At 43.6% G+C, this 26,229-nt stretch overlaps 1 protein-coding gene across 1 annotated transcript in view; it reads right to left on the bottom strand.

Annotated features, from left to right (window-relative positions):
* The window catches only part of ARMH3 (armadillo like helical domain containing 3), a 693,715-nt gene that overhangs the window by 527,802 nt on the left and 139,684 nt on the right, over positions 1-26,229 (bottom strand). Inside the window, exon 6 of the mRNA XM_078643614.1 lies at positions 9,008-9,100. Within this exon, the coding sequence (XP_078499740.1) occupies positions 9,008-9,100 (93 nt within the window). The remainder of the gene's footprint in view (positions 1-9,007; positions 9,101-26,229) is intronic.

Genomic DNA, 26,229 nt, shown 5'->3' with positions numbered 1-26,229 from the left:
AAAACGTTTTGAGTTTTTGGTCCTCCTGGACATCAGCAAGATCTCACTGGCCATATCATAGAGGGCATGTTTTAGTGATCCAACAGACAGATCACATTGAAAGATCTTAAAGCCAGGCTAGCAGAGGAGAATGTTGGTTAAAACACGCTTTAATCCTCTTGCAATTGGAGGAGCTGTGGTTTGGAGTTCACCTTACTGGTTAAAGCTTGAAACACCAGGCTCTCTAGGGTGGGGTGCTTAGTGAGAAAATCAGGATTGTGAGGCATTGGTCTAAGGGGCCCGGCACCTGCCTATTCACCGATAGGCAAGATCAGGCTTTGACCAAGTCAGGGTCACACATCAGAATTTGGTGCCAGTGGAGTCGGTACCGACATCAAGGAGCAATTGCCTAGTGCAGGACCTGAAGCTGGAGTTGACACATGTACTGGAGTTGGTATGGGGCCTGGGTCGCCAATTTTAGATCCACTGTGGTAGTCCATCTAGAGAGAGCCTGCTGTTCTTTGGAGCCCAAAAGCATACCAGAGGGAGCTGGAAGTGTATCAACATCTGCAGCATGGCCCTCCTTGAAATCATCAATCTGCTGCGGAGTCACCCTTAGTCTGGGAAACTCGGGGGGAGGGGGAGTAGGCAGGTCACTAAATTCAGTCGATGAAATTGGCTCTGCGAGCTGAAACCTAAAGGGAGACCAACTGACATTATGACGCCCTCACATCTTCTCTTTACATACAGAATGGCAGGATAGGATTGTCTTGCTTCACTTTTTTAGTGCCTTCTATTTGGCTTTTATTTGGGCTTCATAAAGGACTTCAACCGCAAAGTTAACCTCTCTTAAGAATGGCCTTGTGATCGAGTCCACAACCACAACTCAGAGAGGAACGGACGTGAGGACAACAACTTCTTATGTTCGGTGACACATAACTTCACTTCTTGGTCCCGGATCTACTTCCTCCCAACCCCAACTTGACATACATGTGAGGTGACTTGAGTTATCAAGGCCTATATCGATGAGGTAATCAACGCAGTGAAGCGGCACTACTTAACACATAGAACAATCTATATGAAGTTATGGATAAGGTGATATGCCTTTTGGTCTGATTAAAAAAGAGGTAAGAAGAAGCCATATTGGTTGGTGAAATAGTTAACATGGAGGGAGGGATGGTCTCCACTGACAAAGAAATTACAAAGGGCTTTGCTGATTACTATACAACCATATCTGGTGAGGAAAGTGTTAGATCTGGGGGTCTCTAGTTGGCAATGGTTATCACCCTTGTCCAAATAGGGACCCTTACTTCTAAGTCAGGACAAGGGGATTACTAACCCCTGCTCACCCCCTTGGTAGCTTGGCACGAGCAGACAGGCTTATCTCAGAGGCAGTATGTTAAGCATTTGTGGATATACACAGTAATACAGTGATAACACTACAGATGGACACAACACAGGTTTTATAAAAATAGGTATTCTTTATATAGACTTAAGCACAAGACCACAAACGAGAAAAATCCACAATACTATACTAAAGGTTACTTTAAAGATGATGAAAGTATCTTAATTCAAGTTGATGGTAAATGCGACAAAGTTCTCAACAAAGTTCTTGGATGCGGCACGCAAAGTAAACAAAAGGCTAGCAGAAGGGGAGACGCGTCGGTTCCGTGACCCGGGGGAACGGTTGCGTCCTTCCTCAATGCTTGCGCAGAGTAGGGGACTCGTCGTGAGCCTTACCGGTGCGGAGGTGATGCGTAGATTCTTGACCTGTTGCGGTGCGCAAGATGGCGCCTTGATGCGATGCGATGATCCAGTTGCGATGCGAGAAGATGGCACCCTTGATGCGGCGATGCGATGACGCCCTAGCAGCCTTGCGACGACTCTGTACTTAAGAGCCGTGACAGGCCCTGCGATGCGATTCTCTGGTGATGCGATGACAGCTCTCTTGATGCGTCGCGCTTCTCCGGTGATGCGACAGCAGACAGCTTCGATGAACACACGCTTCCAGGGAGATGTGACGAACTCTCGCTTCTCCGGCGTTGTGATGATTTCAGCTGCGACGGCGACGCACTTTTTCTCGATGCGTCGCGCTTCCAGCTCCCAGCGGCACGCAACTGGAGTCAGAATTCCCAGCAAGGAAATTCAGGAGGGAGCTGGAGGTGAAGTCTTTTGGCCCTGAGACTTCAGCAGGAGGCAAGCACAGTTCAAGCCCTTGGAGAATATTCTGTAGATGAAAGTCCTTACAAAGTTCCTTCTCCTTTCCCTTGGCAATGAAGCAACCACTGCAGGCCAACCCAGCAAACAGCACACTGGCAGAGGGGCAGTCCAAACTCCTGCAGCTTCCTTGGTTTTTCTCCTTGGCAGAAAGGTTTCCTGTTCCAGAAGTGATCTAAAGTCTGTGGGACTGGGTCCCAATATTTATACCAAAACATCCTTTGTTCTCTGAAGGCAGAGAGGCCTCTGCCTAGTTTAAACCAGTTCCTGAGCACTGTGTTTACATGACTCTTCTCTTCCTTTCACTGTGCAGGGCAGAAACACCAGACGCCCCACAGGAGGTGGAGCCAGCACAGGGGAGGGAAGATGCAGCTCTGGAGTACTCTGTTGACAGGATTCCCCTTCTCCTTTCACTGTGTAGGGCAGACACATCGGACAAGCCACAGGGGGTGGAGCCAGCATTGTGGAGGGAAGGCCTAGCCCTATTCAGGTCCCAGGTGCACTCTTCCCCCTCCCATCTGTAGGTAAATCACCCTATTCATCACTGGGCTGTCCCAGAATGTCTCCTGGAATTTCCCCAGCCCTGTCACACACAAATCCAGACAAGGAATACACAAGTCAGCAGAGGTGGGCTCAAATGGTTAGGCAAGCAAATACCTACTTTTTAAAAGTGGTATTTGTAAACACAGAATACTAAAATAAACTTTACTAAAAGATGTATTTTATTATTCTGAGTTCAGGCATACTAAACTCTCCTTCCTACCACGTTCCCTGAGTCAGTTAGGATTGTAGGGATGTAACAATCTTCACTGCCCATTCTAATCTAGGAGAACAGGTAGCCTTCAATAGTGAAAAACGAAAATGGCTGTAATTCACTACTAGAACATGCTACACACATCAGAGCATGTCCTACCTTATACTTACAATGCACCCTGCCCTTGGGCCTACCATAGGGGTGTCTAATATGAAGCAAAGGGAAGGGTTAGGGACTGGCATGGTAGTCACAGACTACACACAGGCCTTGCAATGGCAGGCCTGACATACACTTTACAAGCTGCTTCTGTGGGTGGCACAACCAGTGCTGCAAGCCCACCAGCAGCATTTGCTCTACAAGCCCTGGACATACCTGGTGCACTGTACTAGGGGCTGACAGTAGATCAAATAAGCCAATCATGGAATCCAATCAGCATATCAATTTAACATAGGGAGCACTGCACTGTGGCACTGATTAGCAGTGACACAGGGCCCCAAACATACAACCAGCAAAAATATGTCAAAACAGAGGAGGCAATCCATCAAAAATGGAAGGGAGACTCACTCCAATGATGTCAGGTCTAACAGAAAGAAACATACTTTATGGATAATAAGTGAAGACAGGGGATCCCTAGAGGAGGAGAAATAGATTTTGAAAGTGATAAAGGACACAAAACCTCTTCAAAGCAAAAGGCTCCAGAACCACTCAGTCTGCCAGCAGATGATAAGAATGATGATGAACAAGCGTCATAGAATGTACAGATGCTTCTAGGAGTGGCCCGGCACTAGTCCAAAAGCACAGCATTTATTATATGGTGAAAAGCCATGTTTTTAGCTTCTTTTAGAAAATTTGCTCAGAGCTCTCTTCCCTCAAATACTGGGGGACTTTATTCCGTCCAGAGGGACCCAGGAAAGAGAAAGCGTGCCCACCGCTGATTACCCTATTGACCAACAATTCCTAGCGGGGCAATACAAATGGCCTGTAAAAGACAAGTAGCTTGGGCCAATGTTATTTAAAGCACGCAAAGTCAGCAGCAGTGACTTGAACAGAATTCTCTTCTTAACAGGGAGCCAGTGCAAAGAATGAAGATGATTAGAGGTCCTGGTTCTCGGAGGAAGATTCAATAAAAGTAATTCGGAAGCAGTCCGTACCACCTAAAGCTTATGGATGGCATAGTCTCGCAGTTCAAGAAAGAAAGCATTTGCATAATCCAAGCGAGAACTAAGGAGCACCTTGATAAAAAAAATTCCAGGCTGGTAAAGACAGAAAAAAACAGCAACTTTTTCAGTGCTTGCAAGAGGCCAAAACATTCCTCCCATCAAACTAATCGGAAGTTGGAAAGTTAACCGATTCTCGAACTTAACCCCTAAGTTCTTGGCCACTTTTGTATGAGAAACTGGAAGGGGGGGGCTACAATTGGCCAGCATGCCGGCCAGTTGTTACGGGTCGGGGTGCCAAAAAACAGTATTTCGTCTTGCCCGTGTTACAAATCAGCTGTTTCTGATGCATCCAAGCAAACACAACAGTCAGGCAAGGCTTGATTGAATCAGGGTCAAAATACTCACCAAGCTGGAATGTAAACAGAACCTGGGATTCATTTGCATCTGATATTATCTTGGCATTGGATGACTCAACCAAAAGGGTGAGAGGAGTAAGATAGATATTGAACACAGTAGGGTGAAGGGCAGAGCTATGAGGAACTACAACTGTAATAGCCTTTTTGCCAGATGCAAAAGGAGGAAGCCGTACCTCCTATTCTCTGTTGTTCAAAAAGGAGGCCATCCACTTAAGTGCCAACCCCTTTACTCCAATCCTAAGGAGGCGGCCCAAAAAACAGAGATGAGGTACTATGTCAAAGTCTACTGATAGATCTAACAAAATCAGTACATTTTATTTGCTCAGTAACCTCAAGACGGACCATCTCAGTACTCAAATTCTGCCAAAAACCTAACTGACTAGGATGTAGGATATTGTTAGTTTCCAAATAGCAGGAGAGTTGCCTTTAACAAATACCTCTAAGATATTAGAAAATGCAGGGAGCAAGAAAATGGGCCTATAGTTACTCGGCAAATTGGGGTCCTCCGAAGGCTACTTCAAGAGTGGAAGAATCCTAGCCTGTTTCCAGGCTGTGGGGATCACCACAGACGCAAGAGAATCGTTGAGCAGCTTGTTTACCAGTTGATCGATTCCCTGTGTCACCATAATTAGCAGACACTCGGGCACTGGTTTGCTGGTGAGCCAGATTTAAGACCCTGATGTCTGTTAGAGACTCCTCCAAGGAAATGGAGTTAAAGGAGGAGAGAGAGCATTCCATCTCTTTGGCTGTTAGAGACTCCTTCAAGGAAATGGAGTTAAAGAAGGAGAGGGGGCACAATCCAACTCTTTGGTCGCTTCCTTAGAAAGGGGAAGAATTGTTTAAACATAAGGTGTAAAGAGGCCCGTGAAGAAGGGAGTAATGGGGGGTGGGTTGGGGGGGATGGACTACAGCTGTACTTCCAACATGCTGTTAAATAGTCATTCATAAGCAGTAAACCCAGGCTTGACTGCTCATCACATTAACCAATATCATTACTCAACAAAGAAGTAAAAACACTGCTCAAAACACTAGCAATTAAACGTTTTCAAGTCTTTACATGGTTGACCCAGAAGGACTAGGCTTGTGCCTCATTAACAAGGCTGAAACTCCTCAGGCATTTGGTTCCATAGATTTAGGATATTTAAACTGTGTCTTGCAAACACTTTGCGTTTGGCCTTTCCATCAAAAGCATTGGTGAGCTTCCTGTACAAAGCGTCCATTGCAACAGTGATACTGATTTGTGTACTCTCCCCCATGTTTGAATTGGATAGGAGAACATAAAAAGGCTGTCCATTTTCCCCACTTTTTTGCACTTTGCATTGAACCTCTGGCCTGCTGGGTAAGGATCAAATCCCAAATTGAAGGAGTTTTTCTGTTGGACAGACGGGAGTACAGGATATTGCTCTAGGCGGACATCCTCTTCTATGCAGCAGTACCACCTGAAACAATTCCCACACTCCTTTAGATTCACTAAGAGTTTAGAGAACCCGCAGAGTACAGTACAGCAAATGCATTTTCATGACAATAAATGAGTGGGATATAAAGTAGATTCAAACCAGGTACATCAAAATAATTGAAGAAAAGTTTAAATATCTTGGGATAGAAGTTACAAGGGAGAAGAAGAGGCTTATCCAGTTTCAGATTAGATGCCAACATGAATTCCAAATTTTGATGTAGGGGAAGGGCTGCTATCTTTAAGACCATGTATTAAACAAGGGGAACCAGGAGCTATATTTAAACAGGTCCTGCACACATGCTCCACTGTAACAGTGTGATTCATGAGGGAGTGCAGTTCCTAAGGGAGGGGAAAGGAAGGTCTTTTCTAAAAAGTGCCTTCACACACCCCGAAGGATGTCATGCTTCATCATTGGGCCTGCTCCTCGTCTGGCCGGTGCTACAATGCCAGACGGGCACCCGCAAAGGGGCTCTTTGACGGGGACCTTTAGGTGATGAAGCCGTAGGGTGAGTGCAGGTGTGTGGGCTAGGTAGTGCAGTGAGTGTGAAGGATAAAATAGGTCTAGGGTTACCCTAACTTATTGTATTTATTATCAAGGGACACTAGCCTAACTAAAAAGCTGGGCCCTAACTGGATATAATGATCCTACGGGGCTGATGTGGTGAATGAGTTCGGGACGGTGACACTTCAACAGGACCAAGGAATATTAATAGGTACTCTGGCACTATCGCAATACTGGGTCAGTCATTACCAGTTAGTACCCAGATGCATTTAAGTACCCCAGGCCTGCCATGCCCGTCAGCCTTAAGCCCTACATTGTTGGGGTCTTTCTCCTCGGGATCCTCTGACCCGGGGTACTTAACTGCATCTGGTTACTAACTGGTAATGACTGAACCAGTATTGCAATAGTGCCAGAGTACCTATTTATATTCCTTGGTCCTGATGAAGTGCCACCAGACCGGTTAGGGGCTAACTAGGCACGAAACAAGTCGACCTCATGCAGGCTGTTTCATGCATCAAATAATTCCATGTCTACAGAACCAAGCACCATAAGATATTCTTGGCAGAGTAAGGCACAAGAATTATTTCTTTGCCATCTAACGGTGCTGCCCTGTAGCTCACTGCTTGATAGTCTCACAAAGACATGGGGACATTTATCTGAAACAGTATTCAGTATGGCAAAACAATGTTAATTTGCCTTTCAGAGGTCACATCCAGGTTATCCAGGCAGCACAGCAACAGTAGAGTAAAGGTGTTTGGGTAGAGAATTGAAGTGGGTAATGATGACACTAATGAGTAATTGGTTTTCTCTGTCACGTCGACATATCCCAGGAGTTCATAGCTCCCTGTGCAAACAAATACAGCTTTTATATTGGTTGTGAAAGGTAAATTTACATTCAGATGCAACTACGCACCCAGTGGTGATAAGGATATAAAAATATCAACTCACTTTGGAAACAAAAAAATCTGTTGCTCCAAGCCAAGTCCCAAGAAAGAAACTGTGAGCCTCTGATAATTCTTTGTAAACCAACAAATACAGTACTATCTGTTTGCAATTTCATCTTCCTTTGACAGCCAAAGTTTATATTTTTAGAACTATATTTTTCTCTTCATGGATGGTAGGCTTTAGTTTTCCTTCATAAAAAGTGCTTCACTTGTAAGATATTTCCAGACAAGCCAATTCTGTCCCAAGACATTTGAACTACTTATATTAGAACTCAATGTATTTCATAACCTGCAATAGGAAAGAGGGTGCTTTATGGGATTATTTCTATAATGTTATTCACATTACCTAAATGAGATACTTACCTGTAATGGTGGCTATCCAATGTAATATCCGGAACGCACATAGACAATTAGCATTCACAGTCTTTAGATTTAAGGTTGGCGACTAAAACTATTTAACACGGTTTTAAAGCTTTTGTGAGGAAACGTGAATAAATTTCGAGATACTGACACCCTCACAGAGCTCAAATCCTCCGTCCATTTTTAGCCAACCTAGACATGTGTGAAACAGATGCATCAATTACAAGCTTATTCGTCATGACATACGCATGGAGCCTGTATCAATCTAGTTAAGACACAACAACCTGTGTGGAATTAATTTAAGATTACACACATTGTGTACAATACAGTAGGGAAAGGGCAACTGTAAGGTTTGGCATAAACATTTTTAAAACCTCTTAATTCTAGCCTATAAAAATACAGAATGCCAAAAATACATAACCCATTTCATAATACATGCAAATTCTGGTGTAATTATCAGAGTTTAAAGGTAAACCTGTATGCACCGACCCTCTGCCTTGCCTCATATTCTACCTGACTCTATAGAGAGTATCTGAAAGGTGTTGCAGTTGCATGGGGGAGTTTACCTGCAGTTTTCAAAAGCAAGGAGGGGGCTGTAAAGGGACATGGAAGACGTTGATTTAGAGCATATCCTGGTCAACTTAAATGGTGGCTTTTACAGCTTAAGCTAAAAAAACACTTAAATAAAAGTCCTGGGGAGATCTGTGTGGTGAAGGAATATATAACAGATGAAGATGTGTGCAATTGTCCTTTTAATGGGAATGCATTTAAATTTTACAAACGAACGAAAGAGAGGAAGTTACATACACACAGTGTGAGAGGCAGCAAGTGCTAGAGACAGAGAGATATATGTATAAATAAATGTACCGTTTCTATGGCACTAAAATGAGGAACAAGGTAATGTAGAAAGTTATGCAGCTTCATGTAGACAGGAATACAATTTTAGATAATGTTCATTTACATTTCTAGAAGTAGAAATTTAAATTTCTTAGAGACTACGAGTTATTTCAATGACTCCAAAAGGGTGTTATGGGAAGTCTTGAAAAGATCCTAATTTTTAAAATATCAAGTATTAAAAGGCAGTTAATTTAGGATTTTGCCTTTCACAAAATGTACATGTCCTTCATGTAACATTACTGAACAGCAAGATAAGTATAAAAAGCAACATTGATTTATACCCTACTATCACTGATAAATAATACACATTTGACTTACTTACAGTTACTAAGCAGAGTAGCAGCTTCAAACATAAACTTTTCAGACTTTCAGATCCATCTCCACAAAGTAGCGCATCCAAACTTTCCATAAGATTCTGGAAGAAAGAGCACACGCTGAAGTTGTCTCCTAATACAATGAATCCATCATTCAGTCATTCTAGCAACATATGACCGACTTAGTCGTTTAAAAAAAAAAAAACAGAGGGGGAGGTACTTTGAAAGGTTACTCACCTGAAACAATTGTTCTCCAGCAAAGGATTCCTGGCCTTAGAAACACTCTACATTTTATTATGGCTTAAATAAAAACATTTTTAATGTTCCAGTTTTTCCAACAAAATGCGAGAATTTGTTGGAGAATGGACTCATTTGCTTCTTTAAATTTTGATTCTACGGTGAGCAGAGCGCACAAAGGCCGAGAGAGCTTAGTACCCAGGCAGACAACTGAAACCTTCAAGAAAGGAAGCTGGTGGGAAATTAATCTGGGGTGCACACACACTCTCTACAGAACTTTTGCTACAGGTAAGTAAGTTTACATTCTCGAGCAAAGGATCCTCCCCCGTTCAGAAGCGCGGAAAAGATGTCACATCAGTGCTGAAGCACAAAGGAGGAAGAGGTGGAGGGTATTGACTCAATAGTCAAACTGATTCTAGAGGAATACCAGACCTACCTGTGCATCTCTTCTCCGATCCAAGCCTAAACACAAATGGTTTGCCAAACCTGGGGGCAGGCGATCATGGGTCTGTATTTTTCCCTTACTCAAAAGTCAATTAACAAAAGGTTACATTTTCCAAGTTAGAGCATGTATTCCTTATTGCACAAAAGCACAGGATGGAATGTCAGATGTGGGCTGCAAAGGGACCGTAAAAGGACCTCTAGAATAAGAAAACCGTGAGACATATGTGCAGGACACTAACATTATTCCTGTGGGACACTGTTTAAGGGAAACAAACGTTTGGTATATGTATAAATTAGACATTTAAAGGCAAGAATTGAGTGAATGAGTTCATATTAATAAACCAAGTTACATTCAATCGTTGTCTTCATAGTGCAAACATGGGGACGACTCAGGTACAATTGAAATACAGGCCCCGATTCTGATAGAGACCCAGTGTTTGAGTACCATTTCAAAACATGAGTCATTCCTACTTTGAAATGCATTTCTTTCATTGAAAAATCTACAGAGAAGCAGAACCAGTTTTGTCCTGGGTATTAAACAGCTCTATATAAAACAGAGGACTAACTTATAGATTATCTGTTTGAGTTTTACTAACCGAGTAAAAGAATTTTTTTAAAAATTTTTTTTAAAACACATTTTGGTCTCAAACACAATTGACTTTGGGGCCGAGGAAAGATTTCCTTCAAGATTGAGTGAGAGAAAGTTGGTTTATCTGATAATGACTAGTCCACTACACCAGTGGCAGATGGAAGGTATAGAGGGTGGTGAGGCGGGGGACAACAAAAATAAAAGTTAACAAATTAAGAAAAAATAATCCCACTTAACTTCTAATTGCAACATTCTCCTCCTTGCGCGTGTCTTCTCAAGGCAGGCTCCAGCAAACTGCAGTAACCAATCCTGCAGCTGCTTACATGCTGCATGAGCAGCCCCGGATTGGAGAGAGTGGCCTCTCCCGCTGCTCCCAAGGGCACTGAAGCTCTATGCTGCTTCTAACCCATCTGTCTAAGACAGCTGAGTTAGAGCGGTTTAAACTGTGCATGTCTGGCTGGCCGTCACAAGACAGCCGGCCAAAAAGACATGCACACTTTAAACCTAAGTGCCCTGCCTATCACTGCTTTCTGCTACTGTCTGGCAGTGACTGGCAGCAGCAGAAAGTCCCGTCCTGGCGCTCGGCTCGGGACGGGGTTTTTAAACAAAGAATTTTAATTTATTACCATTTTATTTTTCTTTCCCTGTGGCATTTTTTAGTGGGGCGATGTTCCAACGCTTTAACGGAGGAGCCGCCCCTGCTCTACACAGCAAATTAATCAGCAAAATGCTTCTCGCAATGTAATCCATTCATAGCCACATAGCGCAAGACTCCACACTAGCTGAAAAACGTTTTATTAATATTAAAGGTTATTAGAAGAATGAGAGGTCAAACTTTCAATTCACCATTTAATAGAAAAGGCACAGAGTTTTCTAGTATACATGCAAACGAAGTTATGCTTAACTCCATTTCTGGGCATCTCATGAAACTCCAAGAGAAAGTGACAATAAAAAACATGAATTTCTGAATTGAAAAGCACATAACAGTATTAGTTTTCTAAGATTCAGCAAAGTGCTCATTGACAAAATAAAGTTCATCAGCACTGCAGGGGCCATTTTAAATATAAACCTTCCAAGTTAAGCATCCATTCTGGGCGGCAGAGAAACTGCAAGGAGAAACTACCTTCATCACTGACTATTTAACACTAATATTTAAAATGGTTCTACTTTAACCTGGTATATAGCAAGGTATTGACCAAAATGAACTGTTATTCCAGTAGACTGGAGAGTACAATGTACATACTTGAAGAGCATAAAAGGATCTGCTACATGAAAGTGAGTATTTTGCAGCAGACAGCATTCTTCATTGTTCACACATTTTATTATTTTGTATTTCGTGCTATGGTAGTGTCAGGAAAGGAGTAGCAGAAACTTAGCATAATGGTTTCTGTAAATTAAAAGGGCGTAAATTGATGGTTAACACGAAATAACCCCAATGGATTTGTATAGCACATTACAAAAGAGTGAAAATCAGATATCATTTGATTGTGCCCATCGCAGAGCTCCAAAACTGCACCCGCTGGCACAAGAACTGTTCATGGTGAGGTTCAGCTGTTTTGCCTTGGGTTGCACTTAAAATGTTCTCTGAAGAAAGACAGTAGTGTTCTGGAGCTGTGCCGCTTGTAACAGGAATACCACGTAATTTCTTATTTTAGTACCAAATAGTTTAATGTCTGTGTGCATTCAATACTGCTAATACGTATTCTTCGAAGGGCGGGGAGGGTGGGTTGGTGATAGGAAATCTCAGTCCAAATGCGCACTACGAGCTCAGTTATTTTGGGTCTACAGGAAGGTGAGACAATTCTCTTCGTGAAACAAAGCATATTTATTCTACTGAAGGAAAAAGGTACGTCGATTAGTACAATTATTGGAGAAAAATACGAAACTAAAGAAAGACATTTAGCTTTGGTTTGGTAAAAAGGAAGCCTGGGTCTTAAGAGCCACCTTATCTGAAAAGAAAACTCGAAAAGGCACAACTACGTCTACTGCCTGAATCTACCTCACAGACTCTCCTGGAAGAAATACTTGATATCAGGAAATCCACTTTCAGCACCAAGAGGCTTCTATAACATCTGCTCTAACATCAAGATTAATTTCCTAATGCTAAGATAGTAGAGCATTGAGTTCCCAAGACCTTGACACCTTTTAGAAGATCATGAATTAATGGTACGCCATGGTTGATCCATACTGAGGTGTTGCCATATATGGAGCATCTGTTTTTTCTGGACACAAAAGAGAAGTGAGACTGAGACATTTACAAGATAAAACACCTATTGAATTTTTTTTAATAATGTGTAATGACAGCAGTAGCAGTCCAATATTAGTAGATATGTGTCTACACTGTGAATTCCCCCTTATGCAACACAAAGGTGTTACTTATCTGCAGTAATGATCTTTCTGGTTGATATTCTACCTACCTGCAAATCCTCACATGTAGAATAGTCCCAGGCATCAGACTGGATCTGAAAACTTCAAAGCTCTCATGTCGCTGGTAGGAGGTGCTGGCTTCATATCGATGCCGGGAGAGGCATAAGTTGTCGTCACAAAAGCCATTTAGCTCTCACACCCCAACAACAAAAACAGTTGCCAACTATTTTTTCAAGCCTTTGGAGTGAGCTGATGGACTGGAATCCTTATAGAGTAGAACAGTACCAAATAAAATATTTGGGATTTGGAAGCTGTAAGTAGAAGTAACCATCAGATATTTGGTTGGTATGTGGCTTCACCTAAAACATAAAAACCTATATCTCCGGTTCTACTAACTGAATTTTCGTCATTGTCGCATGGTTTTATGTATTTAAACTTTCTGTTTTTCTAAATTGGTTTTTCTTCTGTTGCATTGATTACTGTCTGTGTGTTGCATAAATGCTTTAAGCGTTGCCACTAAGCAAAGGCTGAAAGCTTTGAGCCAAGTTAAAAGAGGTTTAGGCACATGTTCATTTAGTGACTTTGGTGGTGCACCCTGACAAGCATTATGTGTATTATTTGGGTGGGACCCCCATCCCTATCAACTAAAACTCTATTTCTTCAACTCGCATTTTCTTTTAACATAAAGTCTGCATTTTCTTCCATTCTAGGCTATCACTAACTTTATCACTTAAACTTCAAAGCATATATTTTACCCACCCTAAGTAAAATATATACTGGAAACATTCTTCAAATCCAGGCACATCTATAAGATATCACTGTATGCCTTTTGCGCAACAAAACAGAGCTAAATTTCATTTATCATTTTGTTACTGTTCTCTTAAAAGACCATATCGTCACCACAGGGTCACTTATGTCCCTATTGCAATCTACCTCAGAATGACATTCTTCCACAGTATACCAGAACAATTAGCAGCTGAAATGAAAGAATTAAATAAATCTTCTTGGCGTAGACTACTAGAGATGACAGCGTTTGAATGCATGACTTCATACAACTGTCACGTTAACGTAGGCATGATGCTGGCATACAGCATCCTCACTTTAGATGTATTACTTTTACTGTTGGTGGAGGGACTACATCTGGTCCTGTTTTTACACTGAAGCCATTGCATTGTTGTTCTAGTTAAAACTTGTCGACTCGGCAGGGACTCCATAAACCAGCTCAGAAATCATTTTATGAGGTGTTTTATTCACAAGATACAATTGCAGGCCACAGTATGTGTAAGTAAATCACACTATACAGATCGGGGCTCAAAAGGCTATCCTTGCCTTGTGATTAAAGTCTATCTGCCATTAACCACAACAACTGGCCATCAACAGTTTAACTGTTGTCGTGATAGGTGTGCATCCAAAAATCATTATGCAAGTTTCATTATTATTACTAAGGACGTTTTTAGGCGCTTATTGTAATAAGTCTCCCTTAGAATGATTTACCTCAAGATAATGTGTAAGCAATATTCCCTGAGGTTATTCAAGATACACAGAAGGCCCATCGGTGTGATCACACAATCGCTGTGTCAAAAGTGTAATAAGGGGCAGATGAAGACACTGTTAAGCCTGAATGGGAATATACTTTTGTATGCTTACATTCTTATAAAGTAAGAAAGGAATGTGATTCCCAGGTGGCCTTTGTTATCAAAAAGGGTCTGACTTTCAATCTATGTTTGGCAAATTTGTGTGTTTGTTTGAATTTCTTTCCTTCAAAAGAAATGCCTGTGGCACAATACTGAAGACACATTTTGCTCCGGTTAGAGAAAAGTCTTGTCGAACATGAAGCGTCTGCGCACTACCTCCGAATTTTAAAAACGATACTCATTATTATCGTTGGTGTGTATGTAAAAATTGCACAGTGTACAGACTAGTAAAATCCAATTAAAGTGATACTGTCCCCAACAATCATCACGTCTTTTTTTGTAATTTAATTTCTGTTGGATAACATGATGCACACAATTTTGCTCAAAGTACATCTAAAGTTTGCGAGGCCCCAGCTGACAGAAATATGTTACCAGTAACGCAGGCAGGGGCGGTGGGTGACATTTGAAAGTGGTGGGGCGCAAAGTGATTTGCATACTGCACCGTAGCGAGCGAGCGCAGCGAGCGAGCCTGAACCCCAAAAGGGGGGTTTTATGTGGGATAACCCCCCCCAAGAAAATTTTGAAAAAAAAGAAGAAAAATCGTGCATTTCCAAGCAAATTTGAGAAAGCAGGAAGGTTAATAAAGCAATTGTGAAAGTGCAGTTATTACATTAATAGATGGCATAACATAGGTAGCTGCTTATTTAGTATAACCACAGAGCTTCATACATTCCGTCCTATTACAGACTCCGATATTGGCATTAAAAGTACCCTCCAGCTTATCAGCTTCAGCAAGGTTTCCAACAGCATAGCACCCCTTTGCTACACACAGATTACAGGTTCAGCCACATGATGAAAATAGCAACTCATTCAGTGTGATAATTAAGGGAGCAGAGCGCATGGAAAACATAGTGATGGGCCGAGCAAAACACAACAAACAAATTAACTTCTTTCATCTCCTTTATTTCAAACCATTTACAGGGCTCAGGTGTTTTAAGCCTTGTGAAAACAACAAGCTAATTTGTTGAAAGCATACTTAGAAATCTGTATTTATGTATTGTAATTGTAGACTGGATCAAAAAAACGAGGGAAGGGGCTCCACCAAAGCCCCTCTCCCTTAATTATTTACATATAAATTTCATGCAGTCTGACAAGTCTGCCAAAGCTGCAGCAGATGAGCTGGGGCGTTTACTCCTGTCTTGGTTGCTGGGGCGTTTACTCCTGGTCTGTGTAATGCTGCAGAGCTGCAAACTAAGGCGCTACCAGGTAACCAAGACTCAAGTGCCACCACAGCATCAATCTGTGCAACCATTCAACAACTGGTTCAAATATGTTCTCTCAATGTTTCAAGCTATATTACAAATGTCACCAAAAGATGTTAATATTTTACTTCTGTTCTTGGATTTTCATCACAATAAAATACACTGAACATAATCTTCACATAATGCCATGTACGGCCTCCAGCGTCACCATTTTACCACAGTTATTCATGAAATCAAAAGACTTTTCTAGAATGCAAATATAAGAGAAATGCGGCAGACCTGGAAGAAGTGGTAAAGTACAGAATTAGGAGAGGTGTTCTGTTACTGCGGTCAATACCCAGTAGAAGATAATAAGTGCCCTATATACAGAACTCAAACAAGCCACAGAGCGCGGATTACACAAAGGGAAAAAAACTAAAACTGCTTGGGTGTGGCGGTCCTGGCAGGCATGTAAACCAAAAGAATGGGCAGTGAAGGAAGCACTTTCAAACAATGAGTGGGAAGAAATGTAGGGAGTGCCAGTTGATGTGCCTCTGCAGCTCTACATAAACGTGTGAACATGCCACATCACATGCTCTTCCTCAAAACAAAGTATGACATTACTTCTCTGCATTAAAACCGTGTCAGTAGTATCAATTTTGAAAAGTAAGGACAATATCTGCGTATAAAAAAAAATCATGGATAAATAAACAAGGATTCATAGAAGAACTATGGTAAAAATGGAAGAAAAAAAATACGCTGCCTCTGTTTTACAGCCTGTTCTAGAAGAGTTGGGCTTGTAATATGTAAACTGCTTTCCGATGTATCATATATTAGCACATACTAGAACCGTTTTATAGCTCACATTGAGGCAACTGGTTCAGGCACCATGGAAACACAATCAGTAGTAGCATAGTATCACTGGGATAATAGGAGAGTAGCAATAAGAAGCAGGTGTCACGTTAGAGGTGTGACCATGGAAATGTTGGTAGATCACTGCCCGCTGCTTTTTAAAGCTCCACTTTTTACAAAATTATACAATTTCATTGAGCATTTTCCCTGACCATCACATTGCCAGGCTGTTTATTGCCCCAAGATACTCGCATCTGTTCAGCATTCCCTCTGCCTGCGGAGTCCTTGGGGCATGAGGCATGATGAGCTTTGCTCTACATCGATCATCCTCGAGACATAGAACATGTAGGTCCTTCACAGCAGCCCCAACTAGCAGTAACTTTGGCCAGTGCTTAGTCGTACTATGGTCTCCTACCCACTTGCAGGAACATTATTACATAGTTATTAAAACGTATCTAATGTCTTTCTGGCTCTTTTGTCAAGCTTCTTCGTGCCGCTGACTAATGGAACACAACTACAGGTAGCAGGCTCAAATAGCCATGCCCTAAGCAACCCCAAATGCAGATGGGACCATACTGAAGTGATTGCTTGCCCTTTTACTGAGCCTGCTAAGTATGGACACAGCACAGCTGAATTTCAACATGATGAGCAGAGGCCGTTCCCTATGCTGCTATACAAGGAGATAAGACTCTAAACTTCCACTGTCCAAACTCCCTCTACAGTGCAAAGCATTCAAACTACATCCTAGAAAGAAGTAAAAACACCAAGGATGCGATTACAATTAAAGGCAACCAGCACAAGACACACGCATCAAGCCAGATGGGACCGACGACCATTTCAGCGCACATTTACCTGCGGAAAGACAGATGTCCTGATAAAAATAAACAGATTTTGGAATACCCATTAGAGTTTGGAAGGATTGAAAATTGCACAACGTGTTCCTTCCTGCCCTGCATTGCAGGCTGGGCTGCTCTGTGCGCAGGGCCACAGACATTCTTTGCTGGGGAAGCTGCCGGTCAAACAATGCCCGCGTGCCACTGATTTCATTAACGGAGACAGACGTGTGTGAGCTCCGAGGGTCGCAAACACACCAAGGGTCAGGGATGCTTACGGCGGGGGTCAACGAGGTGAGGTCGTCAATTACCCTGGAACCACATAGTATTTTATTTTATTTATGAGATTTTATATAGCGCAAACTTTACCCGAAGGTGTCAGAGCGCTTTACATAAGAACCAGTTGAAAAACATAAGGACTTAGGATTACATGCGTTACATAAAGGATACAAACAGAAAAAATTGCAAATGTACAAGATGTAAAGTCACACAAGGAGGAGATACAAATGGATATACTCTAAGAGTCACATAGGAATGGTAGAGAGCACAGCGGTCTACTGCATTTACTAGTGATTAGAGTTATCTCTATATACATAGGGAAGGGATAAGACTGGATATACTCTAAGAGTCACATAGGAATGGTAGAGAGTACAAAGGTCTACTGCATATACTAGTGATTAGAGTTATCTCTATTTACACAGGGAATGGGATACAAATGGATATACTCTAAGAGTCACATAGGAATGGTAGAGAGTACAAAGGTCTACTGCATATACTAGTGATTAGAGTGAAAAGCGTTCGAGTACTGAACATACCTTTTTAACAGGCACAAAATGTCTATTGAACGATCTCACTACACAGAACTGAACTGCTTCCGCCCTCCTGGCACTTAGAAAAAAAGAGAATTCCACACCTTTTCTTTACACAATAGAATACCTCTCACTCCACCACCTAGTTAAACTTTTTATCCACCCACAAACCTGGTTTAACTGGATCAATGTTATTTGCTTTGGAGTCTCTAGGTTCTTCCCAAAGTACACGAATGCCTCATGGTGAAGAAGCACTATATAAAATATGCAAAATACTATACATAAAACATGCAAATTAGAAATGTTTTCACCATATAAATAAATAGCTTGTTTTTGTTTTTTACCAATATGCAAAGGTGAGTGTGTACTGAAGCTTCATTGCCCGAGATTTGTTTTCATGCGTACCAGGTGAAACATCTCTATGCAAATTTGCACGATGAGCCAGCACACCCATTCACCAAAGCCATGTTGTCTGAAAATGTTTACTCCAGGTGCAGGTTGTAATTTTGCTTTTGCATTATAAATACAGTACTAGCAACCGCTAGCACAGACCTGGTGGGAGGTATCAAGCATGGCATAGGCCATGATGACCAAAGTGATGTTTCTCAAATGCAGAAATCCGCTTTAAATGCATTTACTGCCAATGCCTGCCTCAATTTCAAGTTTGTGTGGGTGTGGATCCCACAGCAGTAAAAATAAATGTGGTCCAATAACTTGTTATTTAGAGCAACTGTACTAATAAGCATACATCCCCGCATTTATTACAGATCAACTGTCATATTCAAGCTTATTACCACAATACAGTAACATTGACATGTAACAATTGCTTGACTTAGGGCAATATCTCTCCTACTAGTCAAGAGGTCTCTTCTATGTGATGTGTTTTTAACATAAAGTACACACTTAACCCCTTGCATCATGGTTTTGGTAATATATCTTTTGCACAAAAAAAAAGTACACCTGAAAAATGCAGTAGAATAATCTATCTAATGATACGCACAGAGTGGAACATGCAGTTTTATTACACTGTTGAGGGTTAGGTGGGGAGTCAGGTTCGCCTGTTTTGCCTCTTTTGTGTCATGACCTTTCCCCATATTAATATACCCGTATGCAAATACCTGAAACATTCACTTGAACAATGCTTGGATCCATACATGGACATGGTTTGTGCCAAACAAAAATGCTAAATAAAAGGGGCTGTCGTCTGGGCTCTTCTAAAGGGCACCCTCGGTCTCCACAGATCACTCTTTTGCCATAACCATTAACACATCCCTACTGAGAGCGAACCTTCTCTAGGCGCTATGCGTGTGCAGATAATGCACACGCATCTCCATCAGTTGTTTGGAGCACTGCATTCACCTAATTTGGCCGAGCACAACATGAATGCACTGCTCTCTCCGTCTCACCTCGAGTGGTATATTTTTGAGAGGTCTTTTCGCGGCCGAGAACTCATCACCTCTCAATAACTCCCTTCCTGCTACACATTGTTTATGCCCAGAATGAACATCACCTTGGAGTCACACTGTCGCATGGCACCATTTGTCACTTAATGCATTGTTCATTCTTTAGCTTTTCGATGCGTTGATTTTGCATAGGCGGCACTAGCATACTCCAAAGAGAGAAACCAAATATTAGATCCGTATATGATCTCATGGCTTTGCTCCTGTGCACATGCAACCCGGCTGCAGACACCCTCGAACACTTTATTTTCTGCAAGTATGTTCCTAACCGCCAACAGACCTACGGCCATGGTGACACCTTCCATCCCTTCGAGTATTTTCGCCAAAAGAGTTGTGAACACCAAGGCGTGAATGCCACTTGTTAGACTGGGAAACAACTACAAGTTCCAGAATGCACTGGGCTACCAACTAAATAGTGGAGTCTCACTGACGGTGTCCCGAATGTCAAGTGGGGGCTATCCGAATGTAAACATCAAAAGGTATGTGATCATATGATGTTTACGTTCGGATAGCCCCCACTTGACATTCGGGACATTCATATACTGTACCACTACCTGCCTTCCAGGGTCCCAGTTAGTAACCTCCACCAAATAGTTGTGCTCTCCGCTGGGGCCTCTTCTGAGCAGGGCTCCTGGCACAGCTGTGCTTTACTTGGCACACACGAGGTCCAAATGGGAAATCTTAGCCTCTCTTACATGTATATTTACAACTCTCCCCTGAACAGGCAACTATGCACACTAACTTTAACTGTCTCTTCCTGCACTTTCCCTTTCTCGCTGTACATAAACGAACGAAGCACTTAATTTTGCGGTACAATGGACGGCGGGCTCGAGTCGAGCAGCTTACACAACAGGCTGTATGTTATGGCTTTAAAAAGCATTGGTAAAATGCATTCGGTTTTGGCAATACAATATTTTTTACAAGTCGTCCTGAAAAAAAAAAACAATAACTGGAGAAAGGTTCCCAAAGTTTTCTTACCGCGGCGCCGACATCCTCGCAGTGCGTGCGTCAGAGTGACACTGTGTGTGCCACCCCCAAGCGCGGCATCCAATGGGATGCTGCACCGGTGGACAGCAGCGCAAGGATTGGCTAGCGTGGCATATTTGCTGCTCGCCCTGTCGCCCTCTGTAAACCCGGGCTGTGGCAGGCGAACAGCACCCCTGGGTCCCGCTGGGGACCTTATAGTGCGCATGCTTGGGAAAGTTTTCAACTTTCCCAAGCATGCGCACTATAAGTTCCCCAGCGGGACTGCCCACTACGGTCTGCTGCAGCCTGAGTGTCTGTCACTCAAGCTGCAGCAGGCCACACCCCCCCTGCGCATTCCCGGCGGCTGATTGTTCAGCGCAATGTCTTTTATAATAGATAGGCCGGCAGCCGCGATGCGTCCATGGTGGCTGGTGGGGCTACGCTCCTACGCCCCAATGGACGCACCGCTGCTGAACGCAGTGATTTGGGTAGAGGAGAAAAGAGAGGCAGGAAGGCTCGAGAAATGTTATGCAAAAGAGTAAAGAAAAGATGGGATGGGCGGGAAAAGGAAGGAAAACAGTAAGACTGACCGAGGGGTAATGAAGCAAAAACTGAGGGAAAAGAAACCTTGTATTCACTTTTCTTTGTCATGGACTGTTAGTACAGAAGACATAATATGTATATTAAACATGCAGGGCAGAAATGGCTAGCGTCGCTCTGATTTTTTTACAGTGCAAAAACCTTTATAGAATGATGGTAAATATATATTTTTTTACAAGTAATCATGGGCTGCCCCCCAATCAGAATTTGCAACAAACAAAACTGGAAAACAGAAAATCCTCTGCATAGTATTTCTCCTTGAAGGGCTTGGAGGTACAGTTTTTAGGTCGCGCCTATTCAGCGCGCATGCGTTGCATATGAAAAAGACCTTCAGCCATTGAGTCGGTTTTGAGGTCAGAAATGTGCATGCATTGCATTGCTTTCAATGGCAACACGTGCATGTTTGGCGATTCCCTTGCGGCAAAAAGCAGCGGCGCCATATGTCAGCAATTATCACGCTTTGCTGCCCGCTCCCGCAAGGGAATTCGGCGCAGACCCCCTCCTCTCTCCCCTCGCTGCCGCGCGCGCTTGTTTCTCTTTGCAAGTGCTCATTTTGGTTGTGCAGGTCTGCAGAGTCCTTGAGCCAGTAGCTGATCAAATCTGTTACAACTCCAACTGGGTTCGGAACATTTCTTAATTTCAGTGATCCAAGTCTGAACACAACGTCTTTCAGGTTTTTATCATATGAAAAAATTTAACAATCATCTTCCACATCATCTTTAGAGAAATCAGAAATATACTTGCTAGTCTGTGCTGATCCTGTAATCAGCTCTTTCTTCAGTTCGTCAACATACTTTCCATCTCCATGTCGGCAGCATCATTCGACACTTCCTCATTAGACACTTTCCCAGACCAAGCAGACAGGCCCTCGCTAAGAGTCACAGCGAATCCAAAGCCTATGCCTTTTTCCCATGAAATTTGTAGGAAATGAGGTTTGTCTGGTTGAGAAAGCACACAAATCTGTCTCACGTTCTTCGCCATATCGGAGATTTTCAGTTACGCTTGTCAGGGCTTCCAATTTATTGTAGTAGCCCCCGGTCTACTGAAAAAGCTATAGCACAATTTCAGCAGGTCTCTAGTTAGAGTCCATGGTGTTTTATGAAATGTACTTCCGTGTTATAGGACGGGTGAGATGTAGCCCATGTGCACACAAACGCCCAGTCACCGTGAGCAACCAACTTGAATCGAAAGCGAAAGTAACACGCAACAGTGGCATCCTTGCACTCTTTGCTACATGGACGTTGCTCAGCGGTAAGCTCACTACATTTGCTAGGTCGTCAAAGAAGGAAGTATGACCTCGGATGTTGGATCATTGTTAGAAGTAGTGGATTTCGCTGCCCGAAAACACAAACGCCAGCGCCGCAAGGATCCGGAGAAGACACCTTATATTAGTCACCCTATAGGTGAGCAAACGAACCCTGCTAAGTATTTGTACCACACCCTTGCTCAGTCTGTCTTCTGTTTTGTGTTCATGTGACCTTCTGTTCTCTATAGTACATTTAAACTTGGTACTACAAACGCAAAGAAGCAGGATTGATTTCGTAACTTGTAACCCAGTTGGACACGCAATGGATGTTTTATATACACAGTTATTTACGATAGCCCTCTTTGTTTGGGGATAAACGTTCTATGGAAGTTGGACAAGCAACTTGTAGTAATGATTACAACTTGTAAGAAGAAGGCAATTGAAAGCAGTCAAACAACCTGCAAAGTACTCATGTTTTCGATTCTACTTGTGAGTAGCTATGCGAGATGTGCTACTCAAGTCCTGTTTTTGTTTTTTTCCTTTGAATTCTGGGATTGTTTTATAATGGAATACACGACTACAAGTCCCTGAATCCAAAGGAAAACTTGGACTGGAGCAGCACATCTTGCATGGACCGGGTTAACTTGCCATGATATGCAAGTCTGTTTTTTAGTTCTCACTTGACATAGTGAGATATTTTGTTAGCTTGCAGGTGGCTTAGAGCCTTCCCATTTCTTACCACTGCTTGATCATCACTCATTTCCTTACTTCTCTTGTGAGCTGGCTTCACTTCCTCTTTGTATGTTTGCCTCTCCCCTGAAGCATGGCCCTAGTACCGCTTCATTTTAGTGCTCAGTGACCTTCTATGCTTCACGCACTTTTGTTGGTACTTTTTTAAAAACTTTGGAACGACGTTGGTTGTGGCACTTTATAAGAGTATGTGTGTTTGCAGGCCTTCTCCCCCTCCTGTTCCACGTTTTTGCTGGTTACATCTTCCTTTCTTGCCCTGTTGTTTCTTGTCCAGTTGTTGTTGCTTGTCCTATTGTCAGACCGTTTTTTTTGCTCCGTTCTCACCACCTCCTGCATTTGTGCTTTCTCCATAACCGCACCTCCCCACCTTCTTGCTTGCTCCACCTCTCGTATTGTTAAAAATAGCAATATGTATGTACATAAGCGGCGTTCATTTGTGTCCACAGTACCCCTTGGCGTAAACAGAATGGATATCGCTAAGACTCTGACTGTGTTGTCCCGCTGGCATAGCACACACGCACACGACAGCCATTTTAGGTACCATGGTCTCCCTGTCCACGATCGCTCATCAGCGCACTTCCCTGACCCTGCAAGCATCCCCCATGCACCCTGACTGCCCCGCTCTCTCATGCGCGAGTCATGAGCCCTCCCCTCCCGCATGACTCTGTCCCTAAGAATCGCACCCCGCGCCGGACCGGCACCTCCTGCCCCCTCCCCCCCCCCCATGAATACCCCTCCTTTGATGACCTCTTCCTCTGAGCCTGAATGTCTGCACAGACCGCTGGTCATCCCTTAGCCCAAGGATACAGTTTATTGCCCATCACTGTACGCACTCGTCTCTTTCGAAAGAAGCCACTATTGATCACGACCGCCCCACCCCCTGAGACTCGATCAGGCACACACATTCCAATAGAATTAGCAGAACACTCAGCCGCATGACAGCCCCTCCTATTGCATGGAGGATAAGGGCCCTACTGTAGCCACGTGTTGGAATACCTCCATACTATACAAAGTGTTGATTGTAATAAAGGTTGCCTGTGTGCCACCAACCTGTGTATAAAAGACGAAGCCTCCGAGAAACTTGTTAGAGCACCTCCCGAAGACACTACGCGAGTGTCCCAAAGGACAGGCTCTCCTCATGAGTAATAAACCCTGTTCTTGTTTTCCTACTTCCAGTGCCCGTCTCTTTATTTGATAATTATTCAAGATGAGAATGAAGAGTCGCCCTGCACCAGCAGCCTGGGCATCGGGTGCGATATGGGCTGACTTTTCCACAATTGGCGCCCCAAACGCGGGGGCCATCAGCGACATAGGGTCCGGTAAGAGAGGTCCAGACGATGGGGTGAACATCTAAGTGATTGGAGTATACCTGCCTTGAGAGGGCCCTCGTCCGGCTGCCGATTGAATGAACTTCACCGATTCTGAACGGACCTCTCTCAAGTGACCTATTGTCCTGACTGGAATCCCCACAGAAATGCTGCGGTAAAAACATGGAGAAAGAGAACGATCGGGCGCTGGAAAAAGGAAGGCGAAGAACTGCCCACATGGTCCGGTCCGGGTAAGGTCGTGACACACGACAAATTGCGAAATTGATTGATTGATTGATTGTTTGATAATACTAGTATTTCCTATTGATTGCTTCTGGGTGATTCTCTATTTGCAAACAAACACAGAATCGCCATACTCTGTTTATTCTTTATTTCTCTCCCTTTGCCGATAGTGAAGGGTGGGTAACGCAAACCTTTAACACGTCGTACCTATTCCATTCCTCATTGATTGATTGTTTATCCAAACGCTGACTGTTTGGGAATTGGTTCTTTTTGGAGGTATTCTCTATTTTGCAAACGAGCACAGAAGTCGCCATACTCTAGTCTTTGCAAGTAGTGAAGGGTAGGTAATGCGGACCTTTGTCCCCCCGTTGTAATCTGTTATGCCTATCTACTCCCCACTGGTTGATACGCCAGTTTCGCCCGGACCATTTACTAGAGGAAGATCATCTGACCCGACCAGAAAGCACCCCTAGTGAAAAGGACATATGAGATAATAAAGTGATCACTGTAAACTGTTAACAGAAAACTTTAGCATGAAACAATCCGGAAAGAAAGGAATAGGGAAACGAAATCAGTAGGCCACTGATGAACATGAACTTTTATTTAAACAACGAACAAAGAAACAATAACAATACGTAATAATAAAACCTAGTAATGCCCTAGAAATAGGAAACGTGAGAAACGAGAACGGTAAACTGTAGAAAATGAAAGTCAGCAGAACATCCGCCCCCACTCTGGAAAATTCCAAAGTGGAGCAGGGTGCAGCTACGCCCAGCCGGAAGCAACCCATATAAGGCGGGTCCTGCTGCCAACAGTCGGCCAGGAGATCGTAAACGTAGGGTGTAGCCGGAGGAGAGACCGAGGCCAACGGGACCCGGCCAGGGGATTGCCTTGACAACGGTGGAGAGTTGCAGGGGGGGGAATGTCTATGTCCTCGACCCTCCCCTCTCTCTCCCAGTCCGGCCACGGTGGCACGTGAGAGTTGCAGATAGTCCCGCCACATGCTCTCCCGGTCCGGCCACCAATGGCCGAGGACTGGGGCCGACGGGATCCGGCTGCAGCCGATGAGCCAAGGAACCCGTTCATGGGGCCAGAGCAAGGGACGTCCGGCCGACATCCACCGGAAGCTCGGCCCAAAGACAGACAGGACGTTTTTTTCCTTTTCTCCTCCGTAATGGCAGCAGCAACACGCCAGGCACCACTTTTTTTTTTATAATGGCTGCGACAACACTGGGGGGATGTCTTGCACATGCCTCCGACCCCCCCCTGTCTTCATCGCCTGGTCCGGCCACAACAAATGTCAAGCGAGATGCCGTGGGGTGCACTGGGAGGGAGAGACGGTGCGAACAGGCCTCTCCCGCCTCCCCAGGTGGAAGCTTCCCAGTTGCACCCTCAGCGCTCCAGGCGCCCGGAAAAGGGTTCTTCCACTGTGCCGATGCTGCAACGTCTCGCCCGGCAGGGTGGAGCCCGTCCGCTCATTTGACCCCGCGATCGCCGGTAGCTGCCGAACTTTCAAAATGGCGATCGACCTGGCAAGAGCGGGCCCAGCATGAAGGAATGGTCCGGTCACTTATTGACTCCACCGTCATAGTTCTCCACAAACTTGAAGATTCTAGAGGAGCCGCGGGAGTCCCCGACTCCCGCAAATACCC

The sequence above is a fragment of the Lissotriton helveticus genome, chromosome 5_1 (assembly GCF_964261635.1).
Source record: "Lissotriton helveticus chromosome 5_1, aLisHel1.1, whole genome shotgun sequence".
NCBI classification, from domain to species: domain Eukaryota; kingdom Metazoa; phylum Chordata; class Amphibia; order Caudata; family Salamandridae; genus Lissotriton; species Lissotriton helveticus.
The sequence above is the reverse complement of the archived record's forward strand: the minus strand, read 5'-3'. Positions and strand labels throughout refer to the sequence as shown.